The sequence below is a fragment of the Cydia fagiglandana genome, chromosome 2, assembly GCF_963556715.1.
Source record: "Cydia fagiglandana chromosome 2, ilCydFagi1.1, whole genome shotgun sequence".
Lineage (NCBI taxonomy): Eukaryota > Metazoa > Arthropoda > Insecta > Lepidoptera > Tortricidae > Cydia > Cydia fagiglandana.
In genome coordinates, this window is record NC_085933.1 from 27,664,932 (window position 1) to 27,689,538 (window position 24,607).

Consider the following 24,607-nt stretch of genomic DNA (forward strand, 5'->3'; position numbering starts at 1 on the left):
TGTTGAGCAACGAAGCTATCTGCACACAATTAAATTAAAAGTGCCACACATAGAGCTTGTATTCATAAATATGTACATACATGCTATGGATGACCAGAATAACTAGAACCGGTCAAAATATCTTACTTCCCGTGTGCTTCTAATACTTCAAATAGGGTCTTTTCCGAACGCAGCTCGCTGATTATTATTTATAGCACTAGCGGACGGCCGCGGCCGTGCGTGCACGGGTTGGCGGTTATCATTGTTATTTCTATTTACGTATCTTACAAAAAAAAAATCGATGAGTTCGATCAAAAATAGTATTACACATTTTTAGAAGAAATTATCATGTATATCCTACTTACCATAATAATTTTATCTATTAACTAAATGAATGTTAACCTAATGCCTATGGTGTAGTAAATGTGAAAAAGTGTCACAGTGGGTCATGAATCAAGTTGTTCGATAGTGATTGTAGTCTCAAGTTATACTAGCTCAAATAAAAAAATGTATACGAATTCACATGCGGCACACACACTGACAGCCACTGATAGGATCTGCTCGTAACGCCTGTATGGCGCAGTAATTAAATGACCGCCAATAATGAACGATGCAGTGGTATTAGCTCACTGTCGCGATGTAGGGTTCCGCGGGTACGGAACTTTTTGTCTGAAAACTGAATTTAAATATGTATGAGGTGTATAGGATAGAGCCTAGCCACTAAAACTATTAAGAGGGAGGGAGCTAACGCTAAATCGTAGATAGTCTTTATATTGAATTTTACAAGTTTTAATGAAAAATGACAAATTGGCATGTAAAAAATCATACGGAAACTAGATTATCTGATCAAATTTTTGTATGTGATTTACCTTTTAGTAGTCGGCAATATGTATACCGTAAATAACATGCAAGTTCTTGCTAATTTTAATTTTTAACAAGCAGAAACGTCTGCTAACGATGCTACTAAGCTTAGAATAAATTTAAAAGTGGAAAAAATTACTGTCTTGGGTGAGGCTTGAACTCACGGCCTCTGGATCTGAAGTTCTTGCTAGTTTACGCCTTGCTTAGTAGGTACTTGCTTACGAGTACCTAGATCAAAAGTAGGTCCAATAGAAAAATAATATTTGTCTAAGGACCACTTGCACCATCCCACTAACCACAGGTTAACCGGTTAAACTGTTAACCTGTCTCAAACTGTACTGGTAACCATGGTAACTCCGGGTTTGGCCGGTTAACCCTGGTTTAGTGAATGGTGCAGGTGGCCCTAAGTAGACTGAACCCTTAGCTAAAAGCTCGCGTCGCACCGTGCGCGTCGCGAGCGCATGAAATATGCAGACCAATCACCGAAGTGCCCATCAAGGTCGCTAATCTTTACGGGCCTATCACGTATGGTGATGCATCACTAAATTGCCCAAAAAAGTTATTATGGGTATCTATGATTTTGGTGGGAAATTAATTCCCACCAAATCATAACAATGCATAACAGTGCACAAAACTAATTACGTTAACACAAAATTATGTTGCCAAATATTAACCTAATAGGTATGAAAATAATATACATAGGTACTCTAGGATCTAGGTAGTAGTAGCAAAATATATTAGGTACATTACGACACACACGAAAGGGTTAGAATTAATTAATAAAATTGCTTATAACTTTACTTGAATATTTGTATAGCCTAGATTCAAAATCCATGTAAATAACTACATAAAGAACAAATCACAACACGACAGCAACCAATCGTATAAAAGTTATCAAAAAGTTTAACTTCGTCAACTCCCAACTTCCAGTGAAGTCAACTAGTTAACTAACAAACAGACAAACATGGCGGCAACAATAGTGCGTCGATAAGTCATTAGCGCGTAATCCGCTTACGGCTGTTACGGCTACCGGCACAAAAGAAACGCACGAAGATCGCGCAAAAAACGCGCGCGCGCCATTGGCCCGCGCCCGTGACGTCAGCGCCCCGCCCCTAGCAACCGTCTCCACACCTGAGATGAGAGCGAGACGACGTTGCCTACATGTGACAGGGATGGGTAGATATTGATGCGAGACATTCCAAATTCAAACGGTATATATTACTGTTACGGTTAATTGAAAGTAGACTCTTTTGAGTGGTAATAGGATAAATTTTGGATTGACTTGAGGTTGGCTTTAAGTTGCAAGCAGTAGTGGATGTGGTCAGTTGGAAAAGCTGTTATTGTTTGGTTACGGGTTAACCGATTTGGTTAAATTTGTGTGTTAACAGCAGATGTCCGGTGCTGCGTCTCGCTCTCCCGAGAGCGGTACGAGCGAGACGGAGCAAACTAATTAGTGGAGTATTGATTAGTATGATTGTTTGAATTGAGTTAATTAACATTATGCCCGACTAATTACATTCAAAAACAGTTACTGCGAACGATTGCTTGATGAATTAAGGCTTCGATTTTGTAATTAATTTAAATTATTGCCTATTTCAATTACTTATGTAACGTACTTGTAAATTATTAGGTATAGGTACTTATCTACTTACAACATCATACAAAGTGATGGTCGAAGTTAGTTTCAAGTTTTGAATTTTTACATGTAATTCCCAAGGTACCAAACAATTACCTTACCTACTGTAAAAACTTCAAAATAAAATTTATTTTACATCATATTGACAATAAAAGTAATATTTAACTCTATAAGCAAGAATGTAAGTTAACAAACCGCTATGAAAGGCTGCACCGCGACACCTCGCACAATCAACCCAATCAGAGGAAAAAACTATTCAGGCGAGGGGGCTAATGCCAAACAAATCTCGACCCCAAAATTCGCACTTTCCCCCACCCGAGGCCACGCCCCGAGCCTCCGCGCCTCAGTGCTCGCTGCGCCGCGCGCGAAGATGGACGCGCCCCGCTATGGGAGCGAGGAACGCGACACGAGCAGTCCCGCGTCCCGCGTCAGCACACCATGTTCCAACTCCTCCATAAACGTGACAGAGCCCATGAGCTTAACGCAGCACCAACAGAACTTAGAGACTTTAAACAGGATGGGGATGTTTTTCCACGCGCAGCAGATGCAGCTGAGTCAGTTGGACGCGGTGAAGAGCAGGCTGCTGTCGCCGCCGGGGCCGCGGCACACCATCGACGCCATCCTGGGGCTGAGCGGGCGGCCGCTGCACGAGGAGCCGGTGCCGGTGTCGCCGGACCCGGACCAGAGTGCCGGTGAGTGATCTGTGGCTCGTGTCGTGTGTGTAGTCAGGACAGATAGGTAGGTTTGAGACAGCTGGAGGTGAAGAGCTGGCTGCTGCCGCCGCCGCGGCACACCATACACGCTGTCTTGGGGCTCAGTGGACGGACGGGCGCTGCATGGGGAAGAGTGCCGGTGTGTCCGGATGATCAAAGCACTGGTGGTGAGTGCATTGTGTTGTGATGAGCAATCAGGGGGACAAATAGGTAGGTCTTTTTTGGTGGTTGTTCAGTAGGAGCTTATGGACCTTCGATTTGCAGTATACGGCTATACGCGTGAAGTGCGATCAGTTAAAGCATAAATAAATAAGTAAGTAAGCTTAGATTGCTCACTCTATGTATACAATGTAGATTAAAAATAAATTATAAACTTTAAAAAGTTCACCAAACGAAAACTTTTTTAAGGAGAGGTATAAAATTAAGAATTCCATAAACTTCATCGTTTTTGTTTAGCGTACCACCATTATAAACAAGAAGATAAAGTGGGAAATTATTTCCCAGTTTACTAAATTAGGGTTAAAATCGTTTTTCAATCAAGATACTTAGATATCTAACCAAGAATGCGCTGTCACCAAATAATTAAGTAAGTATGAAGATATTGTTTTACAACATTTACCAGATAAAAATAATCCGCTAATTTTATTTATTGGTGTAAGTGCAAGGCGCGTCGATGTCTTTCGCGAGATGCGACGCCGCGCCGCGCCGACGGCGCGCGCTTATCTAAAACGGTGTCATTTTATATGTATAATAATATTTCCTGTAAAATATAATACATTGATTATCTTATTACGTTAATAAGACATTATATTTAATGTTTGTTTGTATAGGTAATATATTGGTTAAAACTTTATTAATACTTAATACTTCCCAATTACCGCAACTGTTTGGTGAATTACCAAATGTCATTCATACGTATACGTAGGTAAGTACCAAATTACCAATGTTTCGAATATGTATCGTAATTTAATATTTTAATTTTAAAATTATTAGTAACTAACTAACTAGCCTATCCTAACATACGACAAATTTTCATTTACTGTAATTGTTGTTTATTGTTTATTTTACAAATTTATTTCAAAGGTCAGCTAACAGCTAAAGCCAACACACTAACAAGGAATTTTAAAATATTATATCACAATTAAATCATACCGGCTAATTGGAACTTACACTGATATCAGACTGATGTCTATAGGTAACTGATGTCATTCAAATATCGTGCATTTCGCTCGTAACTGTCCGGACATGTATGTTTAGGCGCGGGCAAGACACACGATAACTAAATAATATTTTTGATTCAAATATCATTCTAATTTCAGTGTATGGGGGTACACTTATTTATGGAGAAATTTAGAGGAACGCAAAAAAGTATAATTACTGCTTTTGAAATTACATAGGTGTTACAAAGTAATTAAACCCTATTTTTGAAATTACTTAGGTGATACACAGTAATCAAACCCTATTTTTGAAATTACTTAGGTGTTACACAGTAATTAAACCCTATTTTTGAAATTACATAGGTGTTACACAGTAATTAAACCCTATTTTTGAAATTACTTAGGTGTTACACAGTAATTAAACCCTATTTTTGAAATTACTTAGGTGTTACACAATAAATAAACCCTATTTTTGAAATTACTTAGGTGTTACACAATAAACAAACCCTATTTTTGAAATTACTTAAGTGTTACACAGTAACTAAACCCTATTTTTTGCGTTCCTCTAAATTTGTCCATGAGTATTACATATTATTGTGGGTTTTTAAATGTTGGTTTTTTAACTATAAGTTCTGAAATTAATCATCATCATTTTAGCCTCCTGTCGCGTACAGCTAAGCATAGGACTCTCTCCTCACGTGTGGGTACGCCACATAACGACTGTCCCAAAAAGAATGCAAGGTTTTTATTTGCCGCCATTTTTGCATATTCGTGCTGGCAACCCTAAAAAAAACTACTTGAAAAGTGAATGTTTGAAATGAAACAACTCTTAAATAAAATTTACTGCATGAGAAATTACCAGAGATGTGACTTATTTGAAATACTTGTATTTAAAATGCAAATACAAAATGCAAAATACCTATTTTGTATTTTGTATTTAAATACCTTTTGAAGAAAACTATTTTGTATTTTATTTGAAATAGTTTTTGGGACCTATTTTCTATTTTCAAAATACAAAATACTTTATAGTAGGTAGGAGTTACAATCTCTTCTCATGTTACAATCCTGGCAACTCTCTCATTCTTTTAACATGGACCTGTTGAATCTGTTTAGTATAGTAACGTCGCACATGACCACAAGCGTAGCGAGTGGTTAAAAAAGTGGAATATTGAGTGTTGCGAGGGTTTCAAAGCACGAGAGGAGAACAAACTTTTCTGCCCTGGTGAAACACAAACGAGACGTTTTCATCACACTAACGAAAGGCATTATACTAGCTGGAAAACATTACAAATTAATGCTTTTAAAGTTGGCCGTTAAAAACCATCATCCATACCTACATCCTACCGGTTAATATGAGCAAACAACTAGAAATTTGCACTCTAGATAGAGGATTGATTTCAAAGAATAAAGAGTAAGTCTTTTCAACTCGGAAATTTCGAGTAATACTTTTTAATTCAGACTAGGTATTCACTACTCAGAGTACCTCTTATCGCAAAGTATTTGTATTTTTAAAAAGTATTTTGAAAATACCTATTTCGTATTTTGTATTTAAATACAAATTCAAAAACTATTTTGTATTTTGCATTTGAAATAGTATTATCAAGGAAGTATTTGTATTTTGTATTTAAATACTTTTTATAAAGTATTTTTCGCATCTCTGGAAATTACGGTCGTGTACTGTCTCGTTTTGGTTATCAGAATTGGCCCCCTAGATTTTGCGATTTAACACCTTTACGGCACGATTCGGAAATGATTTAGAGACTCACTAGATATGAAATAGTAAAGATATGTAACGTTCCACGGCAAAAGGTACCTTATGGCGGCGGGCGCTTACGCTATTATTGACGCCGCTCTAATATTCAGCCAGGGCAATGGTACCTTTTGCCGTGGAACGTCACATATCTTTACTATTTCATATCTGGTAAATCTCTAATTCATTTCCCGAATCGCGCCCTTAGGTAGACTTCTTTTTATGGGTTTATTCAAAGTCAAAAGTGTACAAACCAACAAGCCCACAACCACCCTTGCTTTGAGGAGGTCATTCGACGCTGCATCGGTGAAATGTAGCCGAATTTATGCAAAATCACGGAATTTTATGGCAAAACATTGCGTATGTGTTGCGTATTTGACCGATGTGTTATTGCACACATAACCCTATTTAGTGTATTTTATGATTTTATAAACAAATAATATTACATATAACGAAAAAAAAACGTGTTTTCAATTAAATTCAAATCTTACGTTATTTTTGGGACACGCTTTATCTCAGCTAAGTTGAAGCTAGGTGCAAGAACGCTGTCAAAATGATATAATAACATCATTTTTTTTTGTTTGTGTAGAAAGTGTAGCAACGGCTACGCTACTTGGTTACGCCGTAGCAAGTGCTACGCGTAATACGCGAGTATTGGGTGGATAGGTATATTTAGCCTAATATTAGTAATATTAGCTTCCGCGACGTAGGTCGCGTAAAAGTGGTAAAAAACTTTCAACTCTTTTTCACGCCTTTTGCACAACTTGTTTTGACTTTTTATTAATTATTGCATTTTATTTGAACCGTTTTTATATGTTTGCGCGCTTCCACTAGGTATGTGCAAGATATTATTAGTCTGATTTTCTATTATTCTCTTTATTTATTTTTCTTCTTAAGTTAGGTTAATTATATTCTATTATTCTTTATTCATCATTTTTCTTAGGCTAGGTTTTTATAATATGTATATAAAAGTAAAATATAAAAATCTATTATTTATTATTAGTGTATTTATTAATATCCATATTTTTATAGGTGATAATTCATATCTAAATATAAAGAATAAAATTGTATGTTTCATTCGAATCTCGTTCGTTTTTTTGGCATTTATATAAAACCGCAAAATATGTTATAACGTCAAATTAAAACATAATCAAATTAATAATATATCTATTCATTTATGTTCTGATGATCCGTCACTTGATTTACCAAAATTAAAGCGGGTATTAAGTACCTAAAGTGTCATTCTATGGAACTTCCTAACTAAATATGTAAGGTGTACTCGGGTAATTTCATATGTCGGATAATTCCGAAAATCAGATGAAAATTACCCAAAATCCTATCATAATAAGAGTCCGTTTTCGAAATTTTACAACGGTTTTCGACATTCGTAATAACCCGAATATACCTTAAACAAAAGTCACTAGTAAATTCATCATTCTTTGCCAATTTCAACATGGCGGTTTGTTTACATAGTTAGCAAGTTCCATAGACTGACACAATCTTGTTTAAAGTCAAGGATGTCGCCATTTTCAGAAAACACCAAAAGAGTAGCGTTTTCAAATAACATTTCCCTGAAACACTCCAAGATTAGGCTGTAAATATGGCACTTCCTGTACGGGCTGGTAATGTCTATCCTTACGGCGGTGATCGGCCGCTTCCCGCCGGCAATCACTTTGCCTGCCTGCTCGGAGAACGGGAAACCGCCATGGAAATATACCTCATTTCCTGTCACACTTGCTGTAATATAATGTATTTACAGTCTGTGGGTTGTTTCAATGACCTTCGGAGGTTTCAAAGGCCTTCAGGCAGAATCAATAGCGGATAAGAATACCAGTCAAAAATAAACGGCGTAAACGGCCTATCACATTGACGGACCTTGATTGGAAACATGATCTTCAAATGCTGTAGAGCTCTACTAAAAAAATTATTGAAATTCAACCCCTAAGGAGGTGGGAAAGGATAAAGTTCTTGTTGAAAACCTCGTGCTCCACTCATTCAAGAAATTAGTCACGCTTACCTACATGGGTCTCATGTCATGTTATATGTAACTATACTTTTGATTCACTTCATTCGGTTCTTGTCTGTTGTCTTTGAATTACTTGTCTTAATTATTTAAGGATAATTTGATGATCGTCGATGATGATTTTATCATTAATAATCATCATTTAAAATCAATTCTACCAGTCTTAAAGAAAAAACTCAGACATCAATTTACTTAGCCGCTCTTGTGGATACAATGCAAATTTTTCATCAGATTTGAAGAACTGGTCAGGTGAAAAAGTACACAATGATTCCTACACAGACAAAATCACGGGCAGAGGCTAAAGCTATACAGTGGTACACTCGTATTAGACTCTGAAGCCGCCGTCTGTCGCAACACCGGATCCGAGATCGATAATGTTGCAACTGCGCTATTACGGCCGGCGCCGGCGCTGACAGCCGTTTCCTGCGCACACGCATGTTTGGATACTTTGGCTACATTAGGTTGCGAAGTATAATTTATTGTTTTAAATTGCGTTTTAAAGCTGTTATCGTAATGAGGCGGTCTTGAAATAGAAAGGAATGCGTTTTGTTTCAAGTTAATTGAGATACATTCGATTTGATTAGCCTTTTCTTCTTTCTTTTGCTTAATTGTGTGTAAATTTATGGAATGAACCAATACCTTTCTTCAAATAAGTTTTTACTTTTTGCAATAGATTTCATTCTAAATTTAGTTTGAGAGTAGCATTTCATTAATGTAATATTTTATAAGGCTTCAAAAATAATGTAATCTTGTCAGGATTAAGACATAACAGCCAGAGAAAAAAAAGTCAAATTGTAGATAACTATAATGTATTTGTGAAACATACGACAAAACTTTGTCATCTTTTTTATAATTGATAAATTCTTCACAAATCAAAAGTCATGTTTGTGTAGCTGTAGCCTGTTGTAAGTACAAAATGTACATTTATTTGATTTTTGTTCTCTTTTGACTACACATTGAACAAAGATGTTTTTGAACAAAGGAAACTGGTAGCCGCGGGAGTCGTGCGTCGTATCAAGATCGGGCCCATCGACGCCATCTTGTAATTAATACACAGCCATCGGTATCCTCTCAAGATACCTATTTTGACCAATATCGAATAGAATCAATATTATATAGAAGGTTCTCTATTCGTTGGAGCTTTTTTGAATCATGTTTCCCGGTTTCCCAGACTCTATTACTAACAGCAACTTGAATTATTTTTTGGCTGAAATGGTATTACAATAACTATAGCCTATATCAATGACTTATAATAGGATTAGGGTCGATTTGAGTTTCATTTCTTAAAAATTAAATACCAATAAGAAAATTAACCTTCAAACCATTGATCGCCCAAGCGGGGTCACTCTCGGTATAATTTGTGTGAAATTATTAATTAGCCCATTAATTCAATATTATCGCCGATCTACAACCAGCATGCAGTTGACTGAGCGAATGTAGACCCTATGTCATGGGAATAGGAGTTGTGAGTGGTCAGGTGAAGGTGACACGCGATCTGGTCGCGGCTAATTCTGGTTGTTATTCTTTTATTTCCGACCCAGATTACCTATTTACTAGATGGCGCACTCGCCACACACATTAAAAAATTTTGCCTAACACATTGAGTAATAAATAAATTTAGATCAATATCAATGTTGTTACAAACCGACACCTGTTAACCGGTGGTGTACTTAACACGTTAAGTAGTCCGCATGTCCCAATTTAAAATCACAATATCCCAAATCAACAGTTAAAAATATTTTATGCAATTTAAATGATGTATATTTTAACTACGGTTATGCCCCTCCGATTTTTTCCAAACTTGTATTTATTATAAGAGTTGGAAGCTTTTCAAAATCAATATTATAGGGACACTCTTACCCACATTGACTAGGACCCCACGGTAAGCTCAAGAAGGCATGTGTTGTGGGTACTCAGACAACGATATGTATAATATACAAATACTTAAATAAGTACCTACATAGAAAACATCCATGACTCAGGAACAAATATTGGTGTTCATCACACAAATAAATGCCCTTACCGGGATTCGAACCCAGGATCATCGGCTTCATAGGCAGGGTCACTACCCATTAGGCCACACCGGTCGTCAAAAATATATAGAGAATTAGTTTTTCGCTCCTAACCCTTATAATTATTGTATATTTGTAGCTTTAAGTATTTAGTGAGTAAGTTCTATTTTGTAACTGGAGTGGTGCTGTATGTAGAAGGTATTAACAATAAATGTCTTCCATTCTTTCCTAATTATTAAAAAATTTACAATAAATTGTGTAGAAATATTTTCCATAATGTCAATATCCAGGGAGAAAATTGGGGCCTACGTTTGAATGGAGGCGCGGTCGTCTACTATCATCTTAAAAACGTAGTGTCTATGGGAGGCAGTCTTTGAGTTCCCCGTTCCTGATTACGAAGCTTATTTGTTTGTAACAAAGTTAATTGGGGAAACTTTAACCTGAAAAGGTTATGCTTATAACGGAATAAGTGTAGGTAGACGTGTGTTACGAATGTGTACGTATAATTGGGTAACCATTATAATTCGTTCCACTTAAATTATAAATTGCTTTATTCAGCATCACATAATTTAAAAAAATTAATACACAATATCGAATTAGATCGAGAATTAGAATGCCCAATCCGCATTGGGCTAGCGTGGGGACTATAGCCCAAGCCCTCTCGCGCATGACAGGAGGCCTGTGCTCAGCAGTGGGACGTATATAGGCTGAAATGATGATGATGATGATCGAATTAGCTGTTGTGATTTAATAGGATGATTAAATTGATTAAACACTGCATGGTGCGTAGGTTTAAGTGGCGACTTAAACATCTACTTTTACATCGTGTATTTTAATGTCAGTTACTCGTATATTATAAAATGTAATGTGTAAAGGCGAAGTAATTTTAAGTAGGTTAGAGTTAGACTACCAAATTTGTTTTACCGACGTACTTTGAAGAAGTTTATTTAAATACATATTATTTGTTCCTGTTACACGCCGTCCTGTATACTATACAGGGTGGCTTGATCTATTGGGTCTTATACAGTGCAGTGGCTGCTGTCCCATAGAAATAATCAGCGTCATCACATAAGCCGGAATGTATGAATAAATCAAAACTTTTTTCCCGATTTGAGCAATGGTCCCATAGTAAAAGTGGTCCAGTATGGCCTATAAAGTCACTGCGCAGAATAGGCCTGGTGGTTAAAATTTCAACCTGTATACCAAAGATATTGCTTTTGTTACGGATATATACCTATATTAGTTTATACAGTGAACAGTATATAATATATGCAACTTGTTTACCCAAGACATACACGAGAGCACTCACAAGTAGTATTTGTCCAGTACTTGACCCCAACCCCACCAATCCATCCCCAATCAAATTAGGTTAGGTTAGGTATTAGGCACAGACCATAGATTGAATAGATGTAGCAAGCACAGTACCTACTCACCACGCATTTTTTATAGTTCCATATTATTACAATGTCGTATTATTGTTTTTACGTGTTTTAACGTCCTGTCAAATGTTGTGTGATATACTTTTTCAACTTACTGTTGTAAAACATATCAATATTCGTTTAAGATTGCTTTTCTTTCTACGCTTGTACCGCATATATGTATCTAATTCAGAACTGGTAAACATAACAAAAACTTCAATGCAAGTTTTAATTTAAAAAAAAATACAAATGTAACATCTTTCAGGATTTGTTTAATGAATTATGTTATGTCATGGCGCACTGAGCGTGTTCTATTTTAGTGACAAAAAGTTCCGTGACTAAGCGGTTTTTGTGCCAATGCACTTTTTGCAATTACCAGACCTGTAAGAATGACACACACGATCATACTTCAGAGTACAAGCATTATTAGCTCCGTCTAGTTCAGTACATATTAGATAAGATTTGTTTTCATAATATAGTATTACATTATAAATTGTTAAAGTTTGCCAATTTACAATACATGTCTATGGTCTGTGATACTTACCTCCGGCTTACAGCCTATGGGCATCGGTTGTCAATGTTGTGACATGTAAGACGTATTCATGTATGCGTAATTCACGTGTGTGTGTGTTGATTAAGGCTGCGTCGCTGACTCGATTGCAGCGTATTACCACGTCCGATAAGGCTTCGGCCAGGGTAAGGGATCTGGTGAGCGCGGGAGCGGTAAGCGGAATTAAGCACTGGTATTGGTACTGGTTTGACATTATAAATTGACGCCCTTGCAAGCAGAAAAATCGCCATTGGAGTTAGGTAAGTAATATGTAAGGATTTTTTTGTGTATTTACAATTTGTCATATTGTACTGTGAAATGTCTACCTATGTCGGTAACTCTACATTTATATCTATATCATACGTATCATATTTATCTCTATAACACAGCCTTGACATATAAATATTTATTTGCAATAATAAATACAAACATAATAAAAAGGCAAAAACCCTCTCTTCAGGTATTGTCAATTGCCAAGGCAAGTCTCAATCAGATACGAAACAAAAATTTTAATGTAAAAGAAACAATGTTTCAGCTTTTTAAACGAAACTCAAGTTCTTTATCAGATTTATCAATATAAACCATAAACATCCGATGACTTGCAAGCAATATTATTGCCTGGAATAAATGAAGTCACGTAATAGTTACCGATGCAATAATGGCCATGGTATCTCTATAACACGTTTAATATATACAATATGCTATCAGCAACTACCTTAACAATGTGTGCAATTACATTTCCAAGTTCCCTGAAGCTACATGAAGACCATCAAAGTTGTGCGATCAAAGTTCCCGCCGCCCGACGCCGCTACACCGGCCGCAGCCTTATCCCATTCTATTATAGTCCGAGCGCCTCCATTATAGTCCGGCAGCCGATGATTCCTCATTCGCCTCGGTTTTCGATCATGATTGGCTGCCATCATTCGAATCAAGTCTGTAATGAAGTCAATCCCAATTCGGTTTGATGGAATCGAATGGTTACCCAGTGGTTTCAATTATGGGGACAGGCAGACAAACAATATCAAAGTCTGTTTACATGTTACTGTATAATCTCTGAACCTTACTTGTAAACGACTGAGGTCATCTATATAGAAGTACTCTAGAATTTTCAACTACATATGTTTAAAAAAAAAGAGTTGGCTCTTAAGTACTTCTTTTCAAGTAGTACGAGTATTTTTTTTGTTAATCAGTGATAGTTGAAAAACATATTAAGTATATAATTATTATTTAAGTGCTGTGTTACGCCCTGTCAATAGAAAATTAAGTATTTAATACTTAAACAACAAAAACTAGTTTTAATATGACTTACGAAATTATTTGATTGTCAATTTCTTAACGCTGTCACTTGTTCGCCAAATCATTACCCAACTGAAACTAATTAAAATTATATTCAGTACTCTCAATTAGCCGACGGACAGACAATCAAATTACGATTAACATGTCCAGTCATTAATCTGTCAATAAGCATAAGCTAAGATACACTTTAAGACGATGTGATATGGTTTAAATTAGAATGGGAAGATTGATGTGAATAATCATTAAAGCCGAAGAGCTTTAATATGTAGCAAAACGACAAATCTGACACGTGATTAGGGTTGGCCGTAAAAACGGCCATTATGCCGAGTGTTGCCAGATTACCGATAATTATTACAAAAAATAGATCCTATCATGATAATGCACGTCTTAATGCGTTGCCCATAATATTTTTATTTGTTTTGTCGGCCGAACAGTTGTAATCGGGACGATCTTAATGCGTGAGGCTGTCTTGCTCGCACAGTGGGTTTGATTATACGAGCGAGTGGGACAAAATATAATCAAGTTTGATCGCTCAATTTGTTAGTAGTTGTCGCTTTTTCTTAATCGGGCTCGTAAGTGACAGTTGACATATAAATACATGTGTTTGTGAAACACGGTTTTGTTGTTGGTTTGTTGTAATTGCCGACGCGATGCTGCGGCCACTCAAGTGTGGGAGTGAGATTTGATTAGCGATAATAAATGAAATTATAGTTACAGGTGCTCAAGATACAATTAAACTACCGCGCACTTTGTGGTTATATGTTTAAAAAACTCATTACGACATATTTGGTATTGGCTTTCTATCATAAAATTAGCCAAGAGTAATTTTGTATCAGTCTGAATTGTTACTTTCTAAAATAATACTGATATTCGGTATACAATCTCTATCTTATTTTGTTCGCCATATGAGAATTTTCACTTTCGTAATTTTTTCTGTTTTAATTATAGTACAGTCAAATAATTTCCGACCCATTTCATACCTTTTCGTACCTTGTCACAGTGACAGTCAATATGAAAGTCGCTACTACCTCATTAAGTACTTACAAAATGAGAAGGAAATTAAATTCTTCGACTGTTCTGAGAAATAGGAATAGAATATATAAACATGTAGGTACTCGTGTCTGCTCACTGGATGTGTCTGTGTAATATAACTGTGGGCAGTACGAGCGTAGACAAAATGATTGAATCAATGATCAAATGATTGATTGTTTCATTCTAATTTAAGATCACATCAATGTACATATTCTGACAAATAAATACATTTCATTCATTCATTCAATGATAAATGCACCATTTCCGCTTACCACCCACGTCAACAACTAACTGATTTACACATAAACTTTGCGTGATTAGGTGCTGCTTAATATTTATTTTATTTCTACTAAAATTTTTGAAAGATGATTATTCATCTGATCATTACAAGAACGAAAACTCGCAAAAATATCTAATTCAACCCTATTTATCAAAGTCTTAGTTGCAAAGTTTAAATTTGTGTGATCTTTTGTGAGTAGGTTCGTTTAGATTTAGAATCAGTAGGGGAATCACCTACCTATATAGTTATTTATACTTGGTTAACGTAGTGTGCTCATAAGATGATTGCAGGAATTTCAATGGCAGGAACTGTCAATGTATGTAATCTGTATTAAATATGTTTCCGTATTAAATAATACATAGTTACCTACTCAGACGTAGACAATTGAATAAACGTTCTAAACAACAAGCTAGGTTATCATTTGGAAAGATAACTACAGTCATGAATCCACAGGAAATCATGCGTATTTTACTTCACAACCAGCTTACCATAATTTCATACAAACTAGTTAAATTTTCACCGAATACATTCATAACAATTAAAGTTGGGCACGGAAGGCGATGGCGCGATACGCGATGACGAATGATACTCCGCGCGATGGTATCACTGTTTGTTTAAGTTTTGTGATGATAGCGCGGCGCGGCGCGGGGAACCACTGTGCAGTGTGCGTAGTGTAGTGGAAGTGCTCGATTGATTTGCATAATTGGCTGTTTATTCTAGTACAGAAAACTGTCTCATTTATTTTAAAAATAATTTATTGAATATTTGATTCTATACTGCTTGCTGTCAAGTCACTAAAACTAAATTCTTAGTTTTCTTATTTTGCACAAATAGAACCAGGAATGACAAAGTAAGGACCAGTTGCATAAAACCGTCTGTCACTCTCATAGTAGTTCTTTGAAGTTTACTTATTATACATAATATGAAACGTTTGATAGTCATTTGACAGTTGATACAAGTCAAGGGTCAAATATGTAGTAAGATAATTTTAAGAAGCAATGAAAATTTATATTTTTAAGTCACCTCGAGCGCGAAAATAGCTTTTAGATCCTACTCCACTGCATACTTAGCACAAAGCGAATAATCATCAAAGCATATACTGAGATTTGTTAACTGTATTATAGTCAAATAACTATGGTTTTACTACTTGTTCACCTAAATACAATCTCGTTCTGAATCATGAATCACCCAGGCCAGGATACACATCCATTTGCTCGAACACGTGTGTTGATTTACCGCGCACCGCACGTTGCTAACTTATAGTTAGTAACTCGTACATGCATGTACCTACTTACTCGCAACTCGCACATGTGCTTGTACTGCAAGTGTAATGCAGGCGGGTGATGTACGAGCATGGTATGGTAATTATAAAGTATGCAAGCTTTTACTAGTTGTTTACGACTGTTATTGCGCTTTTCCATGAAAACAAATTATTAATAGTTATAGTCATGTATTGTAAAGTGGACTAGTTTTAAATCATAGGTTTAACTGCTATATTACTTACAGAATTACCTAATTTAGTCTAGTACTTTATTCAATATTAAATAAATATAAATGTTGTATAAAAACTTATAAACTAAAATTATACTAAATTAATAAAAATAAGACCTAAACTACAATAAAAAATCGCAGTCTAGTACTTTAAGTCATAATTTGCTTTAATTTCTATAGAGAGAGGCCAATTCAAACGTAGAGTTGACATCAAAACGCTAGCAGTTATCATTCAATCGCGTTCATTCCGCTCGGACTTGTCTAATTCATGTAAATGTACTTACATATTAGTGATAGCGAGAAATGAAACTAATTAATTGTCATTATTTAGATGTCCATTTTATGTCAAGTGTACGTTTAAATTGGCCTCAACGTTTCTCTGTTAACATTTGTCAAATGTTTAAGCAAAACTCCCTCTTACCCTTCTCTTCCGTATTCCAGGGGAAGGTTCCTGCAACAGCAACGACGGCTTCCACCCCGACAAGTCCCCCGCGGCCTCTGACGACGACCCGGCGGCCGACGGCAAGAAGAAGCACCGCCGGAACCGGACCACCTTCACCACCTACCAGCTCCACGAGCTTGAACGGGCCTTCGAGAAGAGCCACTACCCTGATGTGTATTCGAGAGAAGAACTGGCGATGAAGGTCAACTTGCCTGAAGTCAGAGTACAGGTATGTATATGTATTTGCTATCCCACCATAAGTAGGAAACGCAGTGGCAAGAGCATCGCGCACCGGACAACCTACACAACACATCAGATCCATGAGATAGAATGGGCCTTCGAGAAAAGTTCTGATGTGTATTCGAGGGGGGTTAACGTGCAGGTATAACTAAACCTACCCCCTTATTCATAAAACTTTACGGGCCTGATTTAGTTAAACTATGTTTTATCCCTTTCTTACAAATACATAAGTCAAAATGATAGATAAGGACAAACGATTATTAGCTAATTGTAGCACGTTTATCAATAAGGGGGCTACAAATAGCCTTTCTGAAGCGCTCTAAGTTATTGTGTAACGTGTGACAATATTTTCCAAGTTGCGCCCCCGTCCCCGTCCGTGACGAACGAGCGTGAATGAGCTCCCAAACTCAGTATAAAGGTAATTCATCCGGCCCACAATGCTAATCCAACAATTTCTATAAAACTTGGAGCTTACTCTATCCGCGACCCTTTGCACGAGATTACTGACAACCGCATTATTTAACAAACGCCGCCGCCACGGTGGGGCTTCGCAACTTTTGTGTTTTATGTTTTATGGAATAAAAACGAAATTAGCTTGCACGCACGCACTTTTATCTTGGCGTAAGAAAGCAATTACTTGGTGGCCAATTTAGGAAGGTCTTTCGGTTTAGTTCGGGAGCCCCCGCTTTCCCTTTTTCAAGTCTTATCAAAGAGGGGAAGGACGGGTCTCTATTGGCTGGCTCTCGGAGTACGCTTGACATATGTTAGTCTCGAAGGGTACGAGCCCCCGTTATTGCCCTCGATGTTTGCCGAGTGTCGTTTAGCTTAATACACTCAGTTTTCAATTTGATATTAAATGGGGTTTAATTTGATAGTTGGCGGGGGTTGCGGATTCTGCTTGTCTTTTGTTTGATGTTTGATTGGGTAAGTTTGGGGATAATACGCGAAATTTAATGGTAATCATGTGAGAAATATGGTTCAGTTATGTAAATACAGTAGTTTATATTATTATCGAGCTCATATGATCTAAAAAATTGGTTCAAATCATCCACCACGGCAACCTAGAAAATGACGACATTTAAAAAATCTGATACGATCGTTTCCAGACCGATACGACCTTCAACCCTTAAGGCGATATGATTCGACTCATCAACGAATCTGAGGGGGTGAGGTGCGCGGCAAACCGTGAAGCCCCGCCCGCGCGTCCCGACCCGTTTGACGAGCTCGTGAGCGCGCGCTGTGCGCGGCGGCGATAGCAAACGGGTCACAGTATAAGGATCTTATGATGGCAGTATTTTAACCATACCGTGCAAGGGTCACGTTTTTATAGTTTTTATTGTATATGTATATATTTTTTGCATTACGTGTTTCTGATCATTATATTTAGAATTATTATTTTTACAGAGCCATGTGTACTTATTATTTAGTGATCGGTAACAACGTTTTAATTTAATGGCAGCGTAGTAGAATTAAAGTACCGAAAGGAAATAAACATTTTAAGGTGACGGTCAATTAAGGTAAGGTATTGTTCATATAAAGGTAAGGTATAGGTAGGTAGGTAGGTAGGTAGGTAAGGTAGGTAGGTAAGGTAGGTAGGTAAGGTAGGTAGGTAGGTAGGTAGGTAGTTAGGTAGGTAGGTAGGTAGGTAGGTAGGTAGGTAGGTAGGTAGGTAGGTAGGTAGGTAAGGTAGGTAGGTAGGTAGGTAGGTAGGTAGGTAGGTAAGTAGGTAGGTAGGTAGGTAGGTAGGTAGGTAAGGTAGGTAGGTAAGTAGGTAGGTAGGTAGGTAGATAGGTAGGTAGGTAGGTAGGTAGGTAGGTAGGTAAGGTAGGTAGGTAGGTAGAACCTTAATCAATCGGGGTGAGAGATTAGCATTTTACTCTTAAATACGACAACCTGATAAGAAAACGCAAACATAATCGAAGAGTTTGTATACTACATTGTAAAACACCGGTTGAGTAGAGAGTAATTTTTTTTTATATGACAAATGGTATTCGGTTTTTGAGTATCAAGGCATACCTAAATAAAGAACACTATTCAATAAATTTCAGCAAATCGCTTGAATACATTCCGAAAAACAATACATTAAAGAAAAATAATAATAAAATCATAAGTCAAAAACTGTCACTAGTAGGATGTTGATACTCAGCAAAAATATCCTTCATTATAAGAGGTACTCACAAAAAAAAATTTTTTTTTTTATCGGGTTTAGGGAAAACTCAGTTAAAGGTCAGATGGAGGAGCGGATGATGGAATTGAATTGATTGGCAGAGCTAGACAAAGATAAGTCTGCAACGATTTTGATTTGGTCTAACTTTTAACTTTTTTCATATTATGAGAAAGCCACATAGTGCTTTCGGTGGGTGGTGTTTAGTATTAATCCTTAATACCTACTGCTATACTGATTTACTTGAGGTAGCGAGGCTACTGGCCGGCGACACACAAGCAATGGTCTAAAAAGTAATAACTAACGGTGTCAGTGTCACCAAAACATCGCGACAGAAAGGATATCTGAATTCGCAAAATATACCATAAAACAGTGCCTTGAAATAACGAGGAAGCCAGCAGCGAGCAATCCACCCGCCGAGGCCTCTGCCAGCTGCAGACCACAAAATCCCGGTAAGCCCTTCTACAATCTGGTAAAGCAGTATAGTGTAGCGAAGGAACTAACTTAAAAAACTACAGTCCACTGGCTTTACGCCACACGTACATACCGTAATGTAACAAATTATTTTCAATATTATGTTTTGTTTCTTCCAAATATCTATTAAATAATTAACTGATTGTTGTTGAAAACCTGTTCAAGGACGCCGAATTAATATCTACTATTCCACGTCCTTGAACAGGTTTAAAACATCAATCATTTTCTTTTTCTACCAGATATGGTTCAGTCAAATTAATTTCTTCTACCTTTCTTAGCTAAACTCTAGTTCTACCTAAATTAGCCAGACTCTAAAACCAGTACAGGCAGCAGCAGATATAGATAAGCAGAATAACATGTTCAAAATGATCGACACAGACCTTATTATCTTGACATTTCCGTGTCATCATTTTGATTACTAGGCCCCGTAGCTATTTCTGCTGCTGACTGTACAATCCAGTAAATTTTAGTGAAACGTTTATATTTTTATTCAGTCTAGCGTATGCTTTATGTTTATTTATTACTATCGACCCGCCCCGGCCTCGCGCGGGTTAACAAATCGCTTAATAATCCTATAAACTTTTGTATAGTATTTTGCTTTGTTCGTCATTCCCGCAGCTCGACTTTCGGCCTCGCCCAAAATTACTGGGGGTGGAGCATGCTTGGACATTCGAGATAAAGCTCCGGGCCTGACGACCCTCCGCGGGGTCGGCCTTCAGCCTCCTTCGGGCTCGCCTAACCTACTTGGAAATTTGAATTTGGCCTGTGTCCGCCGCCATTTTGGATTTTTCCAATTTTTTTTTCACATAGTAATCTTGGGCCTCCAAGCTCGCCGCATGCCAAATCTCAGCGCACTCGGACCAACATGAAAAAAATTAAAAAAAAAAGTCGCCCTGTGTGAATTTTTTTAAATGCAGTTTGTTTTGTCTTGGGGCCCTCTACGACATTTGGTCGAGCACCCCCCACCCATCTCGCACCGTTTAAAAGTTGCCATACAAAATTAAAATGACCATTATTTCCGCCATCTTGGATTTTTTCCAAAAAATTTTTTTCATAGGAATTTAGGGGCCTCTATCTTCCGCCATGCCAAATCTCAGCGCGCTCGGACCAACTTGAAAAAAAATAAAAAAAGTCGGCCATTTTGAAAAAATTTAAATGTATTTTGTTTTGTCTTGGGACCCTCTATGACATTTGGTCGAGCACCCCCCACACATCTCGCACCGTAATATGAATACTTTTTGAGATATTGGGGAAATTAAAGATCTCTACTTTTCCCCCTTTTTTTGCTTATAACTTTTGATATTTTGTGTGTGCTACTACACGCTTCGAATACATTTTTCTAGGCATTATGACGAATCTAATGAGGTATCACATGTATTTTTAGGAGTATTATCTCTATTTTTCACCGTGTTCAGTTTCTCGAACAAGACTAATACAACCAAGCACAAGATGAACTGCCTGTAGGCACTTGGAACTCTCAATTATATTTAATTCATGTCGACCGTGGTCAAATATTAAAATTAGTGATATGTATTTAGTTCTTAAATAATTGTATTGCGATATGCTTATTATGGTAATTTTTTCAATTAATTCAATTTGACATTTTATATTTATATAAATTTATGATTATGATGATGAATTTGCACGCTTGACGGGCCTGGCACGTTGCATGCGATCCAAAGCCGGGCGCCTTCAGCATCCTCATACTAAAAGCGTAACACTATACATATATTGTAACATCCCCATACTGTGTCAATCCAAATAAATAATTTCTGATTTTCAAAGGAGTCAAAGAGCACGAAGGAATATAATCATTTTGCAGATCGGACGTAGGTATATCAGTAAAGGTGAAATACTGTAAATATATCATACTTACATACTCACAATTATATTATCTAGGAATATAATATTATTTACCTACATTGAAATTGGTTGCTGACCTAGTGAAAATACTGAAATATTTTAACTGTTGATGTAGTATAGCTAGGCGCTTTCAACCACCTCGTAAAGTATTAGATGCTTCTGTTATCAGAAAGTGTGTTTTTATAGCACTTAGTGACTTTTTCTTACGTTTCATATGCTTTGTTTCCCATTGTTTGTAAATAGTAAAATCACGTGACCGCGCGGAACACACTGACACAGGTCCGTCCTCTACAAGCGCTGCCGCGCGACTGAAGAGGGTGTAAGTGCGTTCGCGAGTGATTGCGCTTGCGGATTTAGTAGGTATTGAAACAGAAATTATTTTAATGATGTTACCGAGACAAAGTGATCCAAAACGTCTAGATTATCTTATTACCTATACATTTGTGTAAAAAACAAGTCAAAAAAGTTTGTATTGTAGATATGGTTTGGATTTATTGTTAAAAAAAGGCGTAACTTTGGAATTTTTTTCTATCGAGCAAAGTTTATCTAATCATGTTTTTGAGATCCAAAACGTATCTGCCAGATCCTTAAGTATAAGATATATTTTTTTCACAATTTTAAAACATTGTTTCTTATATTTCTAATGGATTCAAAAAACTGGTTCGCTTAGCTCCTACGGAAAAAGCACGCCTTAAAGAAAAGAGCGCACTCCCATCTTAAATTCCAGAACTCACCTCTAGTGTTACACAGGTATCCATGGCGATGGTAATTGCTTGCAATCAGACCAACGAGCACATGCGTTTTCCTCCTATATCCATAAGGATATGTAAATATTTCCTTTTTAATAACTAATTACTGTCAAAAATAGTGCCACCACGTGGACATGAGAATAAGAGCAAACATTCGAGCCAAGACGAATGTAGTTTAATTGCATTGTGTTTGCCGACTGCCGCCACTGCCGACTGCCGGAACCCTTTGTAATTAACTGAGGGGTTCAATGTTTCTCGAAGCTAGGACTTTTCAAAACAATTAGTTAGATATATCTCCTTAGCCAAAAGAACGATTGGTCCGGTGTTCCAAAAGATCACTAATTATATATAATCGGGTCTTGCCCGAAGTGATGAATCCTTCTTAGCCACTGTGAAAGTCTAAGGTAATATATTAAACACGACTGAATGATTTATGCTCGTAGAAACTAATCGTAGCAACATTCTTTGTTATATTATAATTAGCTATGCAGGTACCTAAGGATTAACGCCGTTGTTTAGAAACATGATTCACAAATGTCACTGCGCGATAAAATTCTTGGGGCTCGTTGAAAACAAGCTTCGGTTTCGGTATCGGCAGGATTCAGCATAAAAATCATATTTTGTACTTAAATCAAAAGTTTCGGCAACTAACCCGGTTTCGGTCAGACACTAGTGGGGATCCGTCTCGCACGTGTAGTGGCGGAAACGAACGTAACAGGGTAACGGCGCCGGTAACTGACACCGCGCCGGTACCGACACATCATAACGAGCTCACCTGATCTAGAAAGTTATGTAACTTATAGCTTTTATACAACACACAACTTATGATTTCGCTTTGGACACTGTATCTGTAACTCATATCATTTTTAACTAATGTATAAAGAGACAATTGCCAAAGAGACAATTTTACAATGTATGTATTTTTGTATATTTTTATGAGTGTGTTTTTCAGTCCATTACGTTTTAGTATATTACATTCCAGCGGCCTTTACTGGCCGGCATGTATATAGCTCAAAAGTGGTCACATTTTCTCTTTTGCAGTTTGCCCCTTTCGCACACATGAAATGGTCATTTACATGAATTACATGATGGCTTCCCTTTTGAACACTTCAATTTTATCTTTAAGCATAAGCGTCATTGTAGATTTGTATTAGGCTCGGTAGTTGTTTCTCGAAGTAAAAAGTAAATTAACTTTGCACATTTTTAGCGACTTTAATGAAAACAGTTTAATCAGTGATACCCGCACGAAACTAGTACCGCTGCGGGGCGATCCTTATCACTCATACAGTGATACTTATCAGGCTATCTGCAATCTCCACCTATTAGCGGGCATTCGGCCGAGAAACTATTGTGATGCTAGCGATACCGTTCTTTAAATGGACCCTTGATATGTAATTGAGTCACTCGAGTCATTTTACTCATGAGAAATATGTGTCGAGATTAAAAAAAAATCTTAAATAATTTATTATTAGGTAACATAGGCTCATATTTAAGCCCTTATAGACTAACATACCTACTACATACAATATCGGGGGAGTACAGATTGAGGTGAGGAGTGAGGCAGGGTGGGTTATCAACTCCTCGACTCTTCAATGTATGTGAACGCCTTGATAGGGGATCTCAGCAGCACCAGGGTTGGCTGTTGTGTGGCAGGAAAATGGTGAACAATATTAGCTATGCTGACGAAGTTAAAATTACTTTGTTATAGGCGTTTTGCCAGTCTTTTTATTCGTGCTACCTGTGGGTGAACTATACTCAGCGGGCAGTCAGTGCCTTAAGGGTGCAATATAATAACACGCTCAGGATGCTGTTGGGACTGCCCAGGTACTGCAGCCGGCTTCCATGCCATTGTTCGGAAGCGGGTCGCCTCCATCATGCGCCGTGTGCGTGGGAGTAACAACGGCATTCTGAGTGTGATCGCTAGCAGTCTGGACTCTCCCATAGCGAGACACTGGAATAGTTTGCATGTAAATAGTTGACTGAATTTTAACTAATTATTATTAGTTATGTTGTGTTTGTAATTCTAAAATATACCTTTTTTAGGGTTCCGTACCCAAAAGGTAAAACGGGATCCTATTACTAAGACTCTGCTGTCTGTCCGTCCGTCCGTCCGTCTGTCACCAGGCTGTATCTCACGAACCGTGATAGCTAGACAGTTGAAATGTTCACAGGTGATGTGATGTATTTCTGTTGCCGCTATAACAACAAATACTAAAAACAGAATAAAATAAAGATTTAAGTGGGGCTCCCATACAACAAACGTGATTTTTGACCGAAGTTAAACAACACCGGGCGGGGTCAGTACTTAGATGGGTGACCGTTTTTTTTTTGCCTTTTTTTGCATTATGGTACGGAACCCTTCATGCGCGAGTCCAACTCGCACTTGCCCGGTTTTTTTTATTATTTTGTGTAAGACTGAATATTTTAATTTTTAATTTTTTTATTTTAATCTTTTTTAAGTGTTCCTATTTATTGTT

At 37.2% G+C, this 24,607-nt stretch overlaps 1 protein-coding gene across 1 annotated transcript in view; it reads left to right on the plus strand.

Annotated features, from left to right (window-relative positions):
- Positions 1 to 2,583: 2,583 nt before the first annotated feature.
- The window catches only part of LOC134679464 (retinal homeobox protein Rx3-like), a 53,680-nt gene continuing 31,656 nt past the window's right edge, over positions 2,584 to 24,607 (plus strand). The window contains exons 1-2 of the mRNA XM_063538391.1: positions 2,584 to 3,168; positions 16,640 to 16,869. Of these exons, the coding sequence (XP_063394461.1) occupies positions 2,676 to 3,168; positions 16,640 to 16,869 (723 nt within the window). The 5' untranslated portion in view covers positions 2,584 to 2,675. The remainder of the gene's footprint in view (positions 3,169 to 16,639; positions 16,870 to 24,607) is intronic.